This window comes from Diachasmimorpha longicaudata, chromosome 4 (assembly GCF_034640455.1).
Source record: "Diachasmimorpha longicaudata isolate KC_UGA_2023 chromosome 4, iyDiaLong2, whole genome shotgun sequence".
NCBI classification, from domain to species: Eukaryota; Metazoa; Arthropoda; class Insecta; order Hymenoptera; family Braconidae; genus Diachasmimorpha; species Diachasmimorpha longicaudata.
Window position 1 is genome coordinate 841,057 of NC_087228.1, and position 22,706 is coordinate 863,762.

Consider the following 22,706-nt stretch of genomic DNA (forward strand, 5'->3'; position numbering starts at 1 on the left):
GGCGCCGTGGCTTAGTTGGTTAAAGCGCCTGTCTAGTAAACAGGAGATCGAGGGTTCGAATCCCTCCGGAGCCTCACTTGAAATCCTCAAAAAAGGATTCAGTATTTTTTTTTCCTGAATTTTCCACAATAAATAGCTATTTCCTTAAAGAAACTGAAAAATCATTAAATAATTCCATTTCATTCGCTGTAAAATACGTTGTGATAATGCAGATTCCTACCCCATTGGTACCTTTGGAGATACACCAGTGATGGGGAGGTTCTCATCCCGTCGGTATTGACAGCATCGCCGAACAACTCGTACCGACCGCGCGCTTTGTTGCTACGAACTGTTTTTCCGAGTGTTCCCTTGTCTTCATCTGTTTTTGATACAGCAACGGTACGATAATTTTTTAACAATGTGTTCGGTTACTGATCCCCTGAGGCTGAATGACAATCCGTTATTCAAAGAACTGAAAGATGGATTACCCAAAAGTGAAAAGGAGACGATGAATATTCTTGAAATTCGTGACGATATTCTGTACGTTTGGAATCCAGACAAGTGTTGTGTTTTTACCCTCAATGTCGCCGCTACTCGAGGAAAAACCGGTGAAGCAGTTCCATTTCAAGTGAGTACATAATTTATTAGAGTAAATATTTGTATGTAACAGATGATGACATGTGGAGGTTAGATCAACAGTATTCACGTTGCGTGAAGTACTTCCTTTGGGGTTTGGGGTATGCTCACTGTGTTTAACCCCCAAACATAACCTCAACAACTTGACGTGACTGTGTTGCACATGGGGCTATCATTACGCGGGAAATTCTTTCGTCAATACCGATGATGCCTTGGAATCACTCCTCAAGTGATTTGTCATATTTTACTGTCACCAAAAAAATCATTCTTCCAAGTATTTATTTTTTCATTTAATCGTCTTTAAATACTGAATTCACTCAGCTATTTTCTTTAATCATTTAATTGAAAACTGGAAAACACTGGAATTAATGGGATTTGTGAGACAAAAATTTTGCTCTTTATTCAAAATTGAAAATACACCGGTCGAAAAAAATATTTTTGCCATATTCGTCCACGTGAGAGAAGTATTAGTTTATTTAAAAGTGTATTTCTTTGTCTTTTTTTTTTAATGATATGTATCCAAACTTACATATCAGTGTTTTTACTGTGATTGAGAAAATGGATCAATCAATCTTTTGTTTTATTTTACACTGAAACATTTTGGATCAATAGCTTTATTCTACTATCTTTCTGGATGAATTTCCCGAAAAAAATTGTTTTATTTCATGACTTTTGTTGTACAAAATAATTTTTTTTCTTTATTGAAAATTTGAAATCCAAGGGAAAAAAATATTATCCTCGAGTACCCATTCATGTGAGAGACTCGTCTATTTTTCTTCGATAATATTTTTTCAGTTTTATTTTGTTGCTGTTGTAAGTAAGTGAAGCTTTTGCATCATATTTTATTGCGATCAAAAAAATTATTGTTCTGAATATTTATTGCTTTTTTTACTCACACATTGTAAACCGATGAATTAACTCTACTATTTTTCGTGACCTTTTGAGTTGAAAGTGATAAATCCTATGAAAGTGCTGTTATCGAAAATATTCAAATTTTTGCTGATATGTTATATTTCTCTGTGCGACAGAGAAAATATTTTTTTAACTTAGCGATTTCATTTAGTAGGTTTACTCAACTATCGTTTTAAACGTATTTTGTCAAGAAATGAAATAATTGAAAAACAATCATCCTTTATGCTTCATATATAAATATTCATTGGATAATAATTCTTTCACTTTTAAAATTATTCATTCGGAATGGTACCGAATTGAATCATATTCAGATTTTTGCCAACATTTTGATGTTGGAAAAGTCACGATTCGTTAAGGTTAAACAATTTTTATTGCTGCTTCTTGATATTTATGGTTTTTTTAAAGTTTTCTTCGGTAATAGATAATGACATAGATAAATGGAATGTCATGTTTTCTTAAATTAATTAAGGCAATGTTTACTTTGAAGCCAATTTTCCTTTAACATCACTAAAGTAATCATCACTCAAGCCAAAGATAATGATATAACAATTTTTTGAAAATTAATTAAGCGACTATTGAATTTCATTCATTTTTCAATATTTCTATTGAGATTTTGTTTTAGAAATTCCTCACCTAAAGTTTTTCTATTTTTTTTTTAAGCTAACTTAAGCCAAGAGATTTCTATTAAAGAGGTCTCGATAAAAATTATTGTCTAAAAAGATGGCGTTCTATTGATCTTTTAAAATTAAAAGAAGTTTAATTTAATTTGAGAAAATAAGATAGGCAATTTATCTATTTAATTATCTATTACGGGAGAAAAATTTGAAATATCAGGAATATGACAAGTGAACGATCAAAATCATTTAAATTTGAGAGATCGTCGTTTTTTTCGGTATAAAAAGGATGGTAGTTACTCTCGCCACAAAAATTTGAAAACATAAAGTAGAATGTTTACCAAGCCTTCATTGAGAAGTCATAAGGAAATCATGAAAATTGTTTACCGTCGAGGCATTGATATAATATCGTCGAAAAGAGGGAATATTGTAATAGCTCTGAGAATGCTGAAACCCTGAAACGTGAAAACGTTTTCGTTGGGTCAGTATTCGTTCGTTCGAGTAACTAAACCATACACTGTGCTCACCAGTGCTTTTATTTCATTTCAATGGGTCCAAGCGAGTTGGTATGGGGATCAGCGAGTACATTAATGCCTCGGACGACCATTGCTGAGTAAAAGAGCGGTAAGGGGATAATTTATAGGAAATGGGTTGTTCGACGCTCCGGAGTAATTTAATTAAAATAAATGTCCTCCCTTCATATGAAGGTACCCACTCCCTCCTTCCTCAGTTGGAAAAGAGAGGTTTGGGAGTGTTCATGGAGCACTGCGAATAAAATGCAAATTCAGACCCTTCCCTAGATCTGAACCCTATATCCACCCAACTGGCTGGGGGAGTGAGCAGGATACCCCCCATTCTCACGTAGGTGCACACTCATATAGCTAGTGGTTATTCAGAAAGATGTAGAGTTGTGAAGGCAACTTTGGGAATCGTCAGTCGACCGTTGATTCGATAAGAACTTCAAATTTTCATTTTTTCTCTTCATCCAAATAAATGGAGAGGAAAATTTGCCGTTTTTACCTGGAAATGAGAGTTTGGAAAACTATATTTATTTATGAAGACAAGTGTGGTGAGACTGTGATCGATGATTATCTGGAACATAATTGAGAAAAAAAATATTTTGGTCAAATATGCATTTAGTTGAGGGAAGGATTTATTTTATTAATAATGTTTTTCTCTTGTGGCCTCAGTCTCGACTAATTGTTGGGCTTCAATCATGATACTTTGACTGTTTTAGAACATGCAGCTATCCACTTTTTGAAGTCATAGTGCCACTCGATGATGAAATCAATTTAAAATCGATTTAAAATCAATTGAAGATACTGAAATCAGATGATCCAATTGATTGCATTTCTCATTTTGGGAGTGAGTAGCCCTTCGACGGCATAGTAATTTTTCGTTAACTCATTGTGAGTGGTTAACAATGAGCGCTGAATAGATCCCATTATTATTCACGTTGGACTCCGTTATGGAACATATTGCGGCAAAGTAATTGCTCTCAGGGATTGCTCTGGCGTTTCTCTCTCGAAATGGTAGAAAGAGCATAATAATCTTTATCGCAATCACAATATAAAAATACCCATAATTTTCTCTGCGGGCAATTGGTGTCGCAGAAATATGAAAATTTCCAAAAATGCGTCTCTCATATTCTTGATGCCATCCTGTAATCATTGTAATAACACACAGATTCAGCGATTCCCTACTCAAAGAGGTATTAATTGTAATTCCGGCTGAATGCAAGAGAACGCGGAGGCTAACTTGGAGGATCTTCACTCGACCGTTGATTCGATAAGACCTCGACTTTTCATTTCTTGTTCTCATCCACTCGAATGAAACAAAAATAGCCCTTTTTGGTGGGGTAAAAAGTTTTTCCAACTTAAAGAGTCTATCAAAGAGAATGAACGTCCCTCGGGAGTTACAGAAATGTGGGTGGCAGTGGGTGGATGAACGCAGGGGGTAGATGAAGGGAGGGATGAAGAGTGATAATACGACTTCCGGCAACGGCATTAATACCCGCGAGTCAACTGAAATATCAGTCGTAAATAATAAAAGTTAGCGGTTGGTGTTCCTCTAGCGACGGCGTTGCGGCCAGGACTTTAAACCGGAAGATAGGTGTCGTGGCCACAGCACAGAAAGGGGGAGGGATTTTCGCTGTGGGGTAGTGAGGTTTGAGGGGGTAGGAGGTGGAGGAGGTAGCTAAAGGGGGTGCGGGTGTCGACGGAAAGCGGTAGGGGGAGGGGGGGGGAGAGAGAGTGGAGACAAAGACGCGCCATTGTCAGCCGCTCCGCCATCGGAACCGGCATCCGCCGCGGGAAACTTTGAATCATTTTTATTGCATAGAGTTATCTTTGTTACCAGCGGAACGAACGTCTAAACGCCCTCACTCCATCCTTCCAACCGCCCTCCATTCGCCACCCTCATCCCTCTTCTCTTTTTCATCCTGCATGTACCTTTGCCATTCTACTACCTCTTTTCGACCAGTCAAATCATTTCAGTTTCTCCTCCCGCTTTTCCCCTCAGTTCTACACTTTTTGGCACACTCCAAAGCGTTATGACACCCCTTCCTTTTCCCTTGTGAGATAGATAATACGAGAGGTGCATTCACACCCCTTTGGACGGCGCAAATGGAATAACTTCTTTAATTCGAGAATTTACTGTTTATTATCGGCAGAATAAATCTTTCGTTGCGGTTATCGTGTGAATTTCATTCTTCAAAATTAAACAGAAGAACAATTGAAGGTTTTGGGAGTAGTGGGCTACTACTATACGATACCCTCTGAGATGAAAAGACAAGTTGTCAAAAAATTTTTCTTTGAACCAACAAAATTAAAGTTGGCCGATCGTTTCATCGATATCTCGAACCGATATCTTCAACGTATCTGAAAAGTAAAAGTTATTGATGTTATGGCCATAAAAAAAAAAAATTCCATTTTATTGGGAATGAATTTGCCAAATTTACAATATTTGTTGAAATTCTTTTCAATAATCGTAAAGGACTCGAGAGGAAAAAACATGAAGAAAGGTAGTAATTGAAACGTGCGTCACTAAAGTACATTTTTTAATTCCCTGGGCTGTTCATTTATAATTGTCCATAGGTTGCCTTATCTAAATTAAAAAACTCCCCGAAAGTGAGAATCTGTAACTCATGAAGGGAGTCGGAGGACTCGAGTCTACATCACAAGTACGAAATAGGAAATTCCTCTTGAACCCTTCTGCAGTTGCTCCGTAAAAAAAGCGTTTCTCTACGCAAAACGGAAAGGGTGTGGGGAATATGAGCTTTTCCCGGAGATAATATCGCGTAATGAGGTACGTCCGCTAGACGATAATTAAAAAGTAATTTCACGGTGGCTCTCTTCTCACTTGTCCGATGAGTGAATGTACTTTCTACTACGGTTCAGACAAGAGAAGAGGAGGAAATAAAAGAAATGACAAGGAATGTGGATACTGGTCACCTCACGGAAAAATCCCTTTCTTGTTGAAAATCTCCAAATTAATCTGGACGTTTGGTTGTGAAACAGAGCACCGGTTAATTCCACTATTCTTGGCAAGTTAATAAACAGGGGAAGAGAGAACATTTGGGCTGCATTTGCTTTGTATGGAGATGTTAGAATGAAATCTAGACGGTAAAATACGAAATGCGACCACTAAACAATGGACCAATCTTCGTACAGTCCTGAGGTACTAACGATAATTTTCCACTAATCACCGCAGCTAGATCTTGGCGAACACAGCGGGTTCGTAACGCTCTTGTTACCACTATTCTCATTAATTTCTTGGTTGTATCTTGGGAAAATGGAGGTAGATAAGGTAACAATAAATGAAGAATTTCAGAAGTATTTGGAGAGCAAATTTTTGTCATCACATTTAGTTTTGAATTAGATGTCTTGATAAATCCATTGATACACATAAAGATAATGAGGAATGGTCAGACTTCAGGACGGCTTGAGGAAATTTCCAGAAGAACGGCGGTTACCCAAAGTGTATAGGTATTAGTGTTGGCCTCATCTCGACGGGGCTAATGCATTTCCTTTACAGTTTTAATGGCCATTCATAACTAAGTTTAATAACGTCGCTAGAAAGGCGAGACGTCGTGGTTGGATGTCTAATAATTTTCCCCCGCGAGGGCGGAAAGAATCATCCTCCAGACAGAAAGGTGGCATCCCAGAGTGGTGGAACATTCCAGTGGGATGACACCTTCTTCGAGCATCTTCATCACTTTTTGACTCCTTTTGTGGCTAACCGAAAATTATGATGAGCCCCTAAAACACACCATTAAACTGAGTAGTAATTGGGTAATTAACATGACAACTTAGCAAGACAATTGTCTTCCTCTCATCGTTCTGCTTGTATTATTTAAGTCTACATGTTATCCAAAAGACGTCCAACCCTTGCCCGAGATCTTGGTTACCCCTATGGGTATTATCATGGTAATTTGTTAGAAACAAACATTATAATTCCAGGGCTGAATTGGAGGGGTAGTAAAGATGTTGGGAGGGGGGGGGGAGGGAGGATAAGGAGGACGCTGAAGTAAGAGGCTGGTGGTGGGTTGTGAGAAAGGCTGCGGCCAAGGGTTGAGACTTGGTAAGTTAAAGGCGTAAGATCTACCGTGTTTTGGACAGTGTCCATTGTCTACTGGATTATTTATCGGTCTGGGCATCGCAGCCAACGACCAACCAAGATGCCGCTTTTAGGGTGGTATAGTGGGGGATTTATATCATCTTACTAGCGTGTTAGAAACAGCGCATTATAACTCCCGGGAACCAACATCAGGAAGCTATTATATTTTCATTCTGAGAGATGCGTTCAGGCTGATGTCATTGATGGTGAAGTAACAATGGATTGTTTTTATGAGTGACTTTGAGGCTAGGGGACACCTCGGCGAGTTTTCTTTCGTTCTCGAGTACTATTTCAAATATCACGACACAATGATTTCCAATTTTAATTTATTTCAGAGTGATTTCACTGGGATGTCAAGTGATTTCATACCATCTTCAGCTAATTTCAAATGATTTCTACTATTTTGAATTGATTTCAACGGAGTTCAATTTTTAGAATTTACTAATCAGTGCAATTGCCTAAGGACAACTGAGCAGACTTAAGGGGTTATTCTCATGTGAACGCCTATATTTTACCACTTTTTCGGAATTTTTTTTTTATGCGACAACAAACTTCAATCATGTTGATTTTTCAATATATTCTTATTTGTATTTTGAAATATACGAAAAAATTTTTTTTTTCCGTTTTTTACATTTTTAACATATATTTTTTTTAAGTCAAAGTAGTCCCCAACAAAAAAAGGTAGTTCACTGGTCAAGGTGATAGCGGCTGTTCATGTTGTTTGAAATAAAAAAATCGAATGGATTATTATTCAGTAGATCTGTGGCTATCGTCCCTACCAAATATAATCAATTTCATTAAAAAACAAAAAAAAATATCGAACTTCAAAAAAAAAATCACGAAAATCTCCTTCTTTTTCGTTACAAATCGTTTAAAAAAAATATGAAGATATTGTCGAAAATAAACAATTGTGGTAGGGACGATAACTATAAATGAGTAGAAGAACATATGTAAATTTTAAAGCAATCGGTTGAATACTTTTTCTTGTAGGACCTTGACCGTTTCAGAAAATGATGATTCGAGAAAAACGCGTTTAAAGTTGAAAGCCTGGTAGACAATCGCTTACGACACGTCGGCGACTATGAGCTGTAACTTATCAAATACTATGAATTTCGGTCTGAATTTTTCACAGCATGTTTTCAATAGGTTTTACTGTCAAAATATCAAAAAAAAAAAATCGATTTTTTGAAGTGCTCACATGAGAATAACCCCTTAACAGAGAGATAGAAAATACCTGAGTTTTTGTCGGAGAAAAGTAAACTGTCTCTGGAAAGAGTTTACCACTCAAACGGTTTAAGACCGAGCTCAAATTACAATTGACAACTCAATAAGAAAAACTTGACAAAAGACTTTTGGTTTTAAGATATATGACTTATTAATAACTTATTAATAATAACCCCTTAAACCGCGTGATGAGCATCTCCTATCAAGTTGTATAAAATTCAGTCTCTAAGGAATCCGTAAATAAGAAAGTTCCAAGGAAAAGCAATCTCACAGAGTATTTCAAATGATTTCATATGACTTTAAGAATTACTTCAAGTGATTGAAAGTGACGTGAAATTTCGAGGGGCCATTTATTTATGAAATCACTGCGTCACTTAACACGTTCCGTGCCACGGCAATTTTCGAAGAGTTTCCATTCAGGCCGCGTGGGGCGTATACGACCCACACTACCCACACTTTAGAGGTTTAAAAAAAGTCGTGGCCTGAACGGAAAGTACAGTGGGGGTCGTATACGCTCCACATGGCACGGAATGTGTTCAGACTGAAATCGCTAGAAATTGCTATCACTTGCAACGATGAGATCACATGAAATCGTGCAATCGAATTATACCTAAAAGGAAGTTATTTCATTCCTCTAAGGACTGAAAAGAGCGATCTAATCAAACGAAGCGAAGTTCCAATTGCACTTTTTATTCCCTAAAAGGCTAAAATATCGTGTGCCACACAAGAGTAAAGTATTTTTTGACTTATGTGATTATCACTCATTTAAGTCAGAAAATACTTTTTTCCCCTAGAAGCACAACCTACTATTTTCAACTCATCTGTGGCATATCATGAAATAAAAATTGCATGAGATGTCAAAATTAATTTCTTACCTGCCATGGAATAGATGCAATCACAAATTTGAAATCAATTGAAATCGCGAAATCACTGGGAATCTTCCATAAAATCGGCAATCGCTGTGTCACCAAATTTCTGAATCAACGGTCCTTGGTAAAATTTTATAAGGAGTATATTTGAAATACCGATAGATAAATTCTTGAAACAAGTACGAAAACCTTGAGTATCCTGACGCACATTAGTTTATTTTATTTTGACTGAATAATAGAATATTCGAATGGGAAATAATTGCTGCGAAAAAAAAAAATTATTGCGTCATTTGAATATTTTCAAGTTTTTCGCCAATTCAAGAAATATCGCTTGCACTGTTTTTCATGCATTTAAATTTCTCAACTCCAGTGAAATAATAAATGGAGCTGATGAGACTGCTTTCGAAAATCCTGAAATTATTCATCCCCACTAATTTGATTGGTTATTGAAATTATGATTAAACTTTTCCAACTTGGTATTTTAGCAAGTCAATTGGCCCTGATTACTCATAATAAAAAATTCATAAAATCCACTGAACAGAATTACCAAGACTGCCCCTTGGCAGTTCTGGATCCACCAAAACATTTACCGACTACCTCTCTTCGTGCCAACCCCTCCACTCTCTCTCCTCCATCCAACATGGAGAGATAATGCGCAATCATTTCGAAATGGAAATTAAAATCAGATGATGAATCCTAACGATGCCGTTTATTATTTTAATTTTCCCTTGGCGATGGCTGCTGCGCAAACGTTTCCACTCGCCTCTCCCCTTCTTCCCTCCACCTCTACTATCTCCTTTTACTAACGTTGGTGGTAACTCTGAGTTCGAGACACTAAATTACGTTCCTATTAGCCGTATAATTACAAGATGGTCCCAGTAATTTCCGTTTATTCCAACTCTTGGGTGCTTTCTTAAGCAAAACAGATCTGAAGATTCATGATTTTCACGAAATACATTTTCAACATTCTATAAGTCAAATACGAAGATGAAGAAGCTCGCAACATTTGACAAGATGATTTTTATTTATTCAAGCATTTCTGCGAAAATTTAGTTCAATTTGCATACATGTTTCATTTTCCAAAGCTAATGTACACACATGTAGGATTACTACATCAGTCAGGATTGTTAACCTTATTGAAAGGTCCTTTATCGGTTCATAGCATATCCAATAAAAGGGAGGATACGCTACGTGGAAATCAGTTGATTTCAATCTACAAAATCGATTTTGAAATCAATTGAAGGCACTGAAATCGCTTTCAGTTAGTAGAATCAAATATCCCTGATACATATATCAAACGCCCTTAATGGAACCGAAGAAAAACTGCTCTTTACCAACATTTTCCCGAGAATTGACTCATTCGTCTAAACGTCGCAAAATCGAGGAGCCTTAGGCATTGCGTCAGATATATATATATAGATTATGTTTGTGATAACTTGTCAATTTAGCAATAAAGAGTTTAATAGCGATAATTGTCATTGTTCTGTCGAATTATATTTCTTATAATTTCACTGAGATCTTTTTAATTGCAACCGTTGACTACAACATTGAAATCAAATGAGGTCATTGGATCTGTAGCTTGAAGTCACTGAAAGCACATCCTTTTCAATTACCGCAATCATGACTGAATTCATCTGAAGTCGACTTCAAAGTCGAGTCATGGTGTCACGTCATTGGGGAGTGAATAGTCCTTCATAATAGACTATTTTTAATTAATCTGTGGTACGTCATGAAATAAAAATTGTGCAATAAAAAAATTAAAATCGCGAAATCGCTGAAAAACTTCCAAGATGAAGAAGAAAATTTCCAAATCTGGCCCCTCGCCCTTCGTCAACGCTCATCAGAAGCGCCATGATTTTGACAAAATACCTATCCCCCCTCCTCCACATTGAATACGAAGATGAAGAAGCTACCATATGAATGGACGGAATCCGGTGGAAGATTTTGAAATGCCCCGGAGGTCCCCGATGCTTATAAATGAATTCCTTCCGTCTCCACGAGTCTTACGCAGGAGCAGTAGAAGTTGGGAAAAAAGCGTTCACCGCTTCTCGTAGCGACGTTAATTAGGATAGGTGCAGAGTATTATTTTTATCCGCAGACTCGTGTATAATTAAAATCTCGAGTAGGTAAATATCCGAGTGTATACACTTTTCTCTGGCTTCGAAATAACCCCCTCCGTGCTCTGAGTCCACGCGTTGATTTGTGTTCTGAATATCCATAAGTAAGGTAGGCATAACCAACAAAGTATAACAGCTATAGGACTGTGGGAGCTTGGCCGCCTTATAAAAGACTCAGAATCCTTAAAAACGAGTTTTTCTACTGGCTCCCACGTACTCCTCTCTCATAGTTTTCTCCCCTTTTCTCCATTCGAGTTAATTTGAATTTTTGTAATTACCCCTCTGGCTGCAATGTATGTGTAACTGTACCCTTACGTAGTAGAAAAAAAATATGTACTTGGATGAGATACACCGAATTAAGGTTCAACCCCTTTTACCCACCTTATTTTCTTCCTATTCTCGTTAATACTGAGCAAATAAAGAGAACTCGCTGGTTTACTTTATCCTCGAATAATTTGGGATACAGAGAAGTGCGGAAAAAATCGCAGGTGGCAAATCCATGGATAAAATGTCCTATTATATCTTTTTTTTGTCATAATTAACGTTGTCATGTAATTCACCCGAATATTTCTCTCGTCAGTGTTCCCTCTCAAGCAACAGGGGTTGCCATCATCCCCCAACCCTGTTCAAATTTTTCTTCTTTTTTTTTTCAATTAAACTCGCGAAATTTAACATCTCTATCAAGATTTAAAAGGTCCTCTCGAGCTTCCTCTTCGCACCAAATGGTGTGAGGAGAATCTGGCATGCTACCATTTTTTTGCACAGTAATACGTGTATTTGGAAGGGAATTTTTACCGAGGGCTTGAGGCCGTAATTACCGTGTATTTTTCACGGTTGGAAAGCCCCTCATTTTTCGAAGCTGATTGATACTTAGCATTCAGTGCTCACGGTGCCATAATTCCTCAACTCACTTCAACGGGAGAGGGAGAGAGAGAGACAGGTATCTGTCGTCGATTGCCAGTGACTTAGGGTGAAGGGTAGGGTAAAAAAGGACAAGCTCAATGAAGATGAGAGGAGAAAACTGCAGGGTACGGGGGAAAAGACCCTTATAAACTCCAGCCCCATTTCGTTCAGGGCTCATCTGTAATTTCTCCGTTTTTTTTTCTCACCCCTCATGCTCTACATCGCTCGGAACTTCTTTAAATTCTATCTGACGCCCTTGGACTCGCACCTCCAATTCCTCATTCTCTTATTTCTTCAGCTTGGAAGCTCTTTGCTTGTCTTTTTTTTTCGAGCCCAAGAGGTAGGAGTGCAAGTCCTTGAATACTGTTCGCTCATTTCTTCGGTTGTCTTAGGACGATTAACCAGGGGATGAGGGGAGTGAGGGTAGGAAGAGGTGACCAAAGTCGGCGAATCCCGCCCTTTCATCGCTATGAACACTCGAAGAAGACCCTCGGTGTTCCTTCTTTGCTTGTCTTTTTTTTCGAGACCAAGAAGTACCTGTGGAAGTCCTTGAATACTGTTCGCTCATTTATCCGGTTGTCTTAGGGCGATTAACCAGGGGATGGAAGGGGTGAGATAGGAAGAGGTGACCAAGTCGGAGAATCCCGCCCTTTCATCCCCGTGAAGACTCGAAGAACACCCTCGGTGTTCCTTCCTCCGTAGTCACATCCTTAATATCGTCTTTTTAAGATTTTTTTAAGTGCCATTAGGGAAACTATATTGCCACTCTACCCTGGTACTGTGTATACATAACTCGTCTCTGGTATGAGGCCAAGGGGATGACAGTAAAGAGGTGGAGAGGGAATGTCGCAGTCATACTTTTGCGCATGGGAATGATTGCCCGGCACTCACAGAATAAAAGAACAGAGTGAGAAAAACATACGGCCAAAGGTAGCACTCTTTCTTTCTCTGTGACTGCTCTCTCGAATTACGCAAATAAATTTCTTTTATTTTTACAAGCCTGGCGTGTGTACTTTGCAAGCGAGGACAAGGGAGAGGTATCTCTGGTCCTCTTTTGAGGCGATGGCCACTGTTCTCGTTTTTTTTAACGAACGTGTGGTCTATGGCATCTTTCATGACGTAGGACGATGAGGAGGATTGGGGACGAGTGATTAAAGATAACGGCGAGTTTGATGGAGGAAGTGCTCTTGGACAATCAGTTGTTTTTGTATTTCAATGTACGAATTGAGAAATTGAAGTGGATTTGGAGATGATTTCACTATTTCAATTGAGTTCAAATTTGTAATTGCATCTATTTCGAGAAGGGAAGGGAATTCATTCAATTTTACTTGTAGGGGCAAAAGTATCATGTATTCATCACTCACATGAGTCAGAAAATACTTCACTTCCGTGTGGCGCACAATATTTTGGTATTTGAAAGACTGAAAAGTACAATTAGATTGCGCTTTTTAATCCTTAGAAGAATAAAATAACTCCTTTTTTGGTCGAATATTCTAATAGGATTCAATAGTTTTCGAGTATACGATTTTACGCGATTTCAGTCTTAAGTTACGCAGTGATTTGACAAATGAATGTCCCCCTTCACCTTTGCAGATTACCTGATTTCCTTAATTGTTTTTTGTTTTTCTTCGTATTTATATTTAGCCATGACGTCCGTGTGTGGAGTCCGGCAGTCGGTTTCGTTCTATTGAAAAACATTCTTCGCCAGTTGAAGTAGTATTTGGAACGTGATATATGGAATGAGAAAATCAAATATTATTGATTCGATAGGATATGACGTTAAGGCTCATCGGAAATATGTTGTTTGGGGGAGTTTTTGATAGATAGGGAAGAAGAAGCTTTGCCAATTCCATCAATCTATCAACCCAATAACATGGTCCGATGGATTCAGACGACGTCTCTGATGGGGTGGGTCCATTATGTGATCAAAACATTATAGATGTTCCATCGATAAGGAATCAAGCGTCACAATGGCCCCACGATATCTTCCGAGAAATCGTGAAAGTCAAACATAGAAAAGATATTTGACAATTGAAGAACAACTCGACGAAATCAAATGATAAATTGTCCTGGCAAATTTGACAAAACATTTTCCCAACTTCTCACAAACAACAAAATAAAATCCCAAATGCTGAGGAAAACGGCTTTTCACAATTAGACTTTTTAATTTTTATTAGCCGTACGCCACGGAATTCGCCTAAGCGTATGCATAATGCCATGAATATTTTCGTCGTAACTCTGCCAACTTGTCTCCCAAGGAATTAACCCTTAAATTAGCAGTTAGCTTCCAGTCTCAGACGTGGCAAAGTCCCTACGTCTCGGTAAATTAGAACCTCTCGTAGCTTGGCCTTTTCTCCCACCTTGTTTTCCTCAAGTAGAAGCACCAACCACCCACCACCTCACCTCTCCCCCCCCCCTATCTTCGTTATCTTCCACCCCCGACCCACCAATCCTCATTCTACAAACAACTTTTGACTCTTTCCTTAGCAAGAGTCTTCCCATTCTTCTAGAGAAAACCCGGGTCACTCGGGCTTTTTCTCTCCTGAACTGAGTCAAAACTTTTCTCACTCATCTCCAACGTGCCGGATGACACTGCTTTGTTGGGCTAAGAACTTGTTGGCATCCATTAATTTCCTCGTATTTATTTCGAGCATTCAATTATTACTGACAAACTTTGCAGCTTTCAAGAGCATTTCATTTTGTTTATGTTTAATAAGTGTGGCTTCTTGTTAAATAGAATGAGATTGTGTGGTAGATTGCTCTAGATGGCTGGTGAGGGCCCCATGGGGTTCAGCCGATAATGCAGATATTCGATACAGAGACTTCAATGCCGTTCAATTCGCCAGTTCTCCTATGATTTTGCGGAGGAAATTCCACGTTCATTTTAGCTCGCGCCACGATAATGCCTCCGATTTTGGTCTAAATAATGCGGAAGTGATCGGGAAAATAATCAAGTATGAGTCTGCTGTATAAAAACTTTACAAAAATGCCATAAATAATAACTTTAGAAGAATATCTTGAAAAATCATTTCAACTTGAAAATAATAGTGGATTTTAGTCCATCACTTTATTAGTTTATTTCTGACCTCCTACTTTCCTGGTAGTGGGAGAATAATCAGGCATGGATATGTGGAATGTGTGAGATTAATGAACAATGAATGAGTGAACTCTTTGTTATTTTGGATATTTGTGCACGTGTGAAAGAATATGACTCTAGTGGACGTTAAGATTTGTTTAGACGTAAGGATTTTAATGTAATTTATGTATTTGTTCAAAATAAGGAATGGGAGAAAATGGAGGCGCGTGCCTCGAACATGACAGGTTTACGATGGTCATGTTTCGAGTTTTGAGGATTTTTTGTAGTACAATGGTGAGTGTTGTCCGGTCATGTGGGGTTACTCATGGGACAGACTCTGCATTGTTGAAGGACTCAGGGAGGAAAACTTATGATAAAAAAACGGAGAAAAAGGCACTGCATTTTCGGGTGTGAGCTGCGGTATGAGTTTAGTGTTTTAGTTTAAGTTGTGACCTGACCGCGGACGCGTGAGGATATTCTTCTCATCCTCCTAAGATAATTTTTACTGTGTTTGATTTTATACAATTCTGTAACCTTCGTAAAATAAACTAATCATAATCCTTTAATTTGAATATTGATCCTGCAGATATTTTGTTGGTGGCCATTAAAGCTCATCAACTACTTAGACAAGTATTCATCTTTGATGATGAAATCTTTTAAGCGATGGACTTCATTCATTTGTAAAATCACTGCATCATTTAAGACTTAAATCGCTAGAAATCTAGTAAAATCACGGCATTTCATCAATTGTGGAGGATTTAGATTGCCATCGATGAATATTATTTTATTAGAATATTATACCAAAAAGGAAGTTATGCTATTCCTCTAAAAACTGAAAAGTACGATCTGATCGAGCCAAACGACGTTCAAAACGTACTTTTCAATCTCTAAGAAACTAAAATACCGGGCGCCCCACAGGAGTGAAGTATTTTCTGACTTATGTGATTATGACTCACATGAGTCAGAAAATACTTTTTCCCCTAGAAGCACAGTAGAATATTTTCAAGTCATTTGTGGTATGTCATGAAATAGAAATGGCAAGAGATCTCTAAACCAATTCTTTTCCTTTCATGGAATAGGTGTAATTACAAATTGGAAATCGATTAAAATCGCCAATTCACTGAAAAACTTTCATGAAATCGATAATCGCTATCACCAGATTTCCAAATGAGTGACCCATGTTAATCCAATGATGAATTCAGCTGTCAATGCAATTGACAAAATTTATTCGTTCCCATATATTTTTATTATAGTTTATTATACACTTTTCCTGACGAGGGATTAACGTTTTTCCAATTGGTGCTAGTTGTGAATGACTTCATCACTAAATCTGGTGATAATTCATAAACTGAAAATCGCCGTAATGATTCAAGAATAGCTCTTGTAAATTATTCTGGACTATGGCAATACCATCTTAGAAACTATAACGCTGAATGAGCCGAATAAATATGACGTCCCGGTCCCAGCGACTTATTAGATTCGTGTCCACTGGTACGTTGGGCAGTCCTAGAAGGCAACGGCTTATTTAAGCCGACTACTTAAGTACGCATACTAAATATGATAATATTGCAACGGGAAAAAACGTCAGCGGTATTTAGCTACCCTAATTAGAGAATCGTGACTGGTTTGCGAACTCTTGGGCCCCTTTCCCCCTTTTTTCCAGGATATTTTAGCGTTTGTACCCACGTTGTGTGTCGTCTCTTGCACAGACCAAATGGCTACGTAGGCAACACCAGACGTGACGCTGACGTGACGTAAAATGTCTCAAAGGTTAGTCGTCGTTCATTCCTGGAAACTACCCAACCTCCTATTTCTTTTATTTCTCATTTGCGTTAAATTAAAAAATTGCGAATGTTAGACGCGTATTTCCCGCACTTGACAATTCGCAAAGTTAATTGAGGACATAAATTTCCGAGTGAAATTTTCATGACTACATTATGATGAATGACGGTGAAACTGTTATGGAGAAATTCATTTGGTGCATCATCACAAGAGTTATCATTTACCAATTAATTGACCAACATAATAATCTTTGATTCCTCGCAAACGGAAAACTCGGCAATTGGTAGACGGAAAATTGTCAGAAATTCAAAGCTCGCCAACATTCTACGGCGACATACCAAAATACACGTACACAATTTCGTTCCACTCGGTTGCGGAAAATAGGCAAAAGGGTATAGTCATTCCGTAGTAACTTCGTGGGATGGGGAGGGGGAGAAGGGGGAGGGTGGTGACCGGACCGGCGCGATGGACTCAGTGGGTGGTACCGACTTCGAATCCCGCGAGAATTCTACGATGGTTCGCATGCCCAACCCTATCTTCCCTCATTCCCCCTCTACTCAGCGCTGATATTCCCCGTCAGGAGGATCATCGGGTGGCGAACAAGATACCTTGGTGTACCGCCTTTTGTATTTATCAATTCTGGTGGAGACCAATGACAACCCACCAATCAGATCTCTCCAGAGTATCCAGGAAACATTGCTTTCGATCATTCTCGTACTCTTACAATCCTTCTGATTGGTATCATTGATCTGTTCCGATCAATGACAATCAGCTAATAGTCATTTCTGCCCCGGAAAAGCGTTCCTCCTCAATTTACCCCCGAGAAAATTAGGTGGGGAGGGATGGGAATGGGTGTCCTTCTCGAAGACCAACCATACCCATCTGGATTCAGCTGTACTCGTAATGATTTTGTTTCAAGGGCGTGTTTAATTATGAATCCGCATCCGGTTGAGGCTCCACCCATGCTACCATCCGAAAGCGAAGCACACCACCCTGGTAGTGACGCCGTACGGAGGCGCGGTCTCTCTTCCAGGGCTAGTGTACTGGTATTTGTAATCACTGGGATGGGACCAAGTAGGCTAGGTGGCTCTTTTAGATTTAATTGCACCGTATATTATCCATGCGGTATTTCTAATTACTTATTTCATTAAAATTTTTCCATCCTGACTTGACTGCTACGGATATTCCCTCTTCAGGGTTTAATATCTTTGATGAGACTGGTGATAATGATCGGCGAGTAATTAATTCAACAAATTTCTGTCAGTGTCCAATGATATTTTCCATTTGATACATTATTTCGTCGACAAGTACAGATAAATCTCGTTGATAAACATCAACTATTTTTCTACTGGAGTCACGAATAACCATCAGATAACCATCAGAAGTACCAATGTGAAAAAGCTCTCTCTCGATTCATCATAAATGAATTGCCAAGGTCGGTAAGATGCACTCTTTCCCTTTGAGAATAATCTCTCACGACAAAGGAAATCTTTATCTGGAATCGCCAGAGCATGAGAGTTGCAGGGGCATCTCCCTTTTTATCGTACCAACCAACCACATCAGGTAGAGTCTCTCTGGCTTCCATTATATCTGCGTCTCGAGACAGACTTCTCACGAGTAAGTGAGTAAAAAGAGCAGATCAAAATGATGTAGAAAAAGGGAGAAATGTGTAGAATAGAGCTTCACTTGCTGTAAGAAAATGAATAAAAAATAAATAAGGCTCGTCGAGTCGAAAATCACAGTCAGAGGATTCAGACTTCGAGGAAGTTGATGAATGCTTCTTGGGTTGAAGTCTCCTAGGTCTCGAGGTGAAGAAAGAATGAAAGAGCAACTGTCACCGTACTTAACTTTTCACAATAACCCCTGGGAATTTACAAGACGGCTTTGATTTTCCTTCTGCGGTCTGCATCTGAAAAAATTCACTGCATCAGTCGTGATAGTTACACTCGGTTTGTCAGCGGCAGTACATCCAGTGCCAAGTTGCTCATCAAGGAGCACTGGGCGTATGAAATATCATAGAATTTACTCGCATATAAAACAGTGAATGTAACAACTGCCTTTGAACCCGAAAATTTCAACTTAAATTTATACCTCATGTGGTACATTCATCAAGGCTGTTGATGCCTTCCACCTCCACCCCACATGTTATAATCATCGATCGAAGGGAAGTGTGTGCCTTATTATGACGATATAATATGTTAAGCTGCGCTGTTCTCGAACTTTGGGTGTCAATTGTTGTCAATTTCTTTAAGAGCGCTTTTCGTATCAAAACCATCAATCTACTGCTCAAAATATGAGATTTTTTTTCTTACTTAATCTGAAAAAAAACGAGGTATACATAGTAATCAATAAATCAACCCCATTCTACATCTGTTGACGACACAAATATAAAGTTTTACAGGACACAGTCCATGTCACCCGAGGCTTTAGATTGCTGTAGCTAGCTCTTCTCCTCGTCTCCCCTCTCGCTCGAAAACAGTAGTACCGGCACTTCAGGTTCCGGCTACGCAATCACCCTGGGGCAATTCTCGAGAGTAAAGCATAACGCGTCTGCTGTTACAGTGTAGCAGTATCTGTGGAAAACACTCGAACGAGAAAGACAGTGGGTCCAGAATATATGCATCGTTGGTAGGAAAAGAAGGGGTAGAGGGGGAGAAAAGCAAAAGCAGAATGAGTGCGTTCATTCCAACGAAGCGTCCCGCGTGGACTGGTCATCCCGGTAGCTGGCGACACAATTAAAATAGCTATGCTTACCATGAAGGGTGGTAGAAAGGTGGTCGGTGGGGTAAACAAGGGGGAGTGTATGGGCCACTAAGGGAAACGAAGAAGAAGGTATGCATGTGTGGAGTCGAGGGTAGTCGCGGAGGGTGCTGGTAAGTTCTTTCCGCTCGGCTGCAGGCAGAAAGGGAATTATTTTAATTGCGGACAGCCTCGCTTGGCTACTCCCGCGCACCATGTCTCCACCGTGTATGTTACCCCCTCCCCTCTCCTCTATGGTGTACGCACCATACTTTCTCTCTACCCATACACACCATCTGCACCCATACCCGCCTCCTGTACCCCCTTATTTCCAGTTGTACCTCTCATCTTCACATGCATGAACCAACCGTGGTTGGCACTCAGCGGTTTCAGTCGGATCTCTCTTCTCGCATTGCTGCTTAACCGCCCGATTCCATTCTAAAATGGGTAAAATCCTGGACGTGGAAACCATGGCATATGTCAAAAAAGCATTTTTGGGTAATTGATCTAATTAAAGTTTTTGGCCGAGGAGTCATTCATTTGGAAATCTGGTGAGAACGATGGCCGATTTCATGGAAGTTTTCAAATTTGTGATTGCTGCACCTGTTTCATGGAAAGGAAGGAATTCATTTGGAGATATCGAGCGGTTTTTATTTCATGACAGACCACAGATGAGCTGACAATAATAGCATATTGTGCTTTTAGGAAAAATAATAGTTTCTTCATATTTTACTTCCGTATGGCACACAATATTTTAGTACTTCAGGGACTGAAAAAGACTGATGAGATCACACTTTTCAGTTCTTAGAGAGATAAAATAACTTTATTTTTATAATAATATTTGAATAGAATTCAGTACGTTCTGATTACACGATTTCAGGCTATATCATTCATTGCAAGCGATAGCAATCTTAAACATCTGTAATCGACGAAATCGCGTGTAATCCTATCATCGATTATTGATGATATTGAAGATTGCGAGATTCTATACCCACTCGTCAAGTTATGGTGTCGCTCGATGGTGAAATCAATTTAGAATCGATTTAAAATGAACCGAAGCCACTGAAATCAGGTGATTTCAATTTCGATGAAGTCGATTCTGAAATGAATTAAAGCCAGTAGAACCAAATATCGCTTGCATATCGAACGCTTAGCAGAACAAAAGAGAAGACTCTCTACCACCATTTTCCGGGGAATTTATGTGAGTGTAAGGTTTATAGTACGCAAGTTATAAATTTAGCAATAAAGAGTTTAATTACGATGATTGTCATTATTCTCTTGAATCATATTTGTTGTGATGTTAATAACTTCAATTTAATTGCAATCATTGACTACAAAATTGAAATCAAATGAAGTCATTAGTTCTGCAATTTGAAGTCACTGAAATCACGTCCCCTTTCCAATTACCGAATTTGTAAGCGACTTCAAAATGAAGTCACGATGTCACCGAATTTGGGTGCGCGCAGCCCCTCGAAAGAATCCCAAAAATAGTTTGTAATTTATCGACTAACACTAATGCGAAAAATATTGAGAGTTCGTCTCTCCCTGTAAGCGAGAAATTTATTCTTGAAATATTCAGGGGAGTCTTTTTGGGGTATCGTGAGTGTAATGCACCTCTGGTAGTCTTAAATTCGTTTGGTTTCTTCCCCTTCCGATCCCAGTGGGACGGGTCAAGCACCACCGCAATTACACTATTGTGCAACCACCAACAATAAGACGATGAGGAGGTAGAAGCTGAACAACTGGACAGGAATATAGCACCCAGTTCAGTCGCAAACAACGGCGAGCCCTCGGTGGAGGGTGTGAGACCCCTCGGTTGTCCAGTAGCAGGATCAAGTGACTGACGAGTTATGGTGGACAACAATTCAGCCAGCAATGGAACAATGACAATTAAGAATAAGGAAGCGGAGAAGGGATCAGTCTCGGTGGAGCTCTTCTTGATGACCTGCATTGTTTACATGCGATCTAATCGTAACTCTCAATGTTCCAAGCTCCACTAAAACTGTTAAGAAGCAACGAACTGGTGGTGGTGGTGGTGGCTGTGAGGGAAGTTTACAACAGTTTTGGGAGTTGTACCGACTGATGTTCTCTCGAGGCCGAAAAGTGAGCAATCAAATCGAGTGAAAAGACAGAAGTGGTTGTTCATGGAGAAACAAAAAAGCGATTGTCGAACAATGGAAATGAAATTTAACAGCGTTAACTGCAGTCCGGAGTTCACACAATTGAGAAGGAAATTTTTTAAAAGCTGAATTGTACTAGGTTTAAAAAGAGGGTGGAACCAAGGGAACGGAACAGGTTGCACTTTTCAAGCGGTCGCTTCCTGAGCTCGTTTGGGGGTTAAAAAAGGGATGGAAAGGGAGGCTGACTTGTCCCTGGGACGCACTCATTGTTGTACTCTTCACCCGTTCGCCCGCTGGATGACGGAAAATTACCTCCCCCCTTCCACCATCCTCTTGCTTCTCTCACTGGACGGGAAAATAATTAATAACAATTAATCTCTCGTGTGTGGTGCAGTGAACGACGATGAGGAGAACGACAAAACGGCCCATAGTGCCTAACCCGGGCGGGGCGGGGCGGGGGGTGTGGGCTGTTGGTATTCCAGTTGCCTGGCTAGTAATTATCCTAGGATTATAAAGGTCGAGGAGCCCAAGCGACTCGTCAAGAGCTGTTCAGTGGAACTGTTCACTTCGCATTTACACCCAAGTCCAACCGGCATGAATCGCTTTCGTCGTTATCAAGCAATTTGTCTGTGTTTTTGTCGGTCGTCAAATTTTCTCGTCTAACATTCCACACTTTCCGTTCATTCTTATCATTCCATTTTTATTCTCAAGGCTATTAAGTTGTGCCCTGAGAACAACTTTATTACCAAGATTTTTAGAAATTTCTGCAATGAAAAAAGTATTTTCTATTTTTTTATGTTATATTATGATTTAGTTTAAAGTGATGTACCCCCCATAATGGGTTATTTACACTGGCTATTTTCCCCCACCACCTAATTCGACGTAAATTCACAAATTACTCTTTCCAATATTTATAAATAAATTTTGTATTTTTTTCTATTGGTTGCGTACAGTTCGATCTACTTAGATTGTCAACTGACTCCTTTCTTTGATCAATCTGGTAGCTTTGGCGTGGAATGGTCAAAGAATCGCCACCAGATCTATTATATTTAAGATTATTGAGCTCATCACAAGACATTAAGTTCTCGTCTGCTGCCATCTTCAATCAATTCACCTCC

The 22,706-nt window shown here is 39.1% G+C and overlaps 1 protein-coding gene and 1 non-coding gene across 2 annotated transcripts in view; both read left to right on the forward strand.

Annotated features, from left to right (window-relative positions):
• Trnat-agu (transfer RNA threonine (anticodon AGU)) lies at positions 1–74 on the forward strand. The gene has a single exon. It is a non-coding gene; the product is annotated as a tRNA-Thr (tRNA).
• A 235-nt stretch (positions 75–309) lies between these two features.
• The window catches only part of LOC135161894 (nuclear pore complex protein Nup88), a 96,777-nt gene continuing 74,380 nt past the window's right edge, over positions 310–22,706 (forward strand). Inside the window, exon 1 of the mRNA XM_064119869.1 lies at positions 310–607. Coding sequence (XP_063975939.1) covers positions 398–607 — 210 coding nt within the window. The 5' untranslated portion in view covers positions 310–397. The remainder of the gene's footprint in view (positions 608–22,706) is intronic.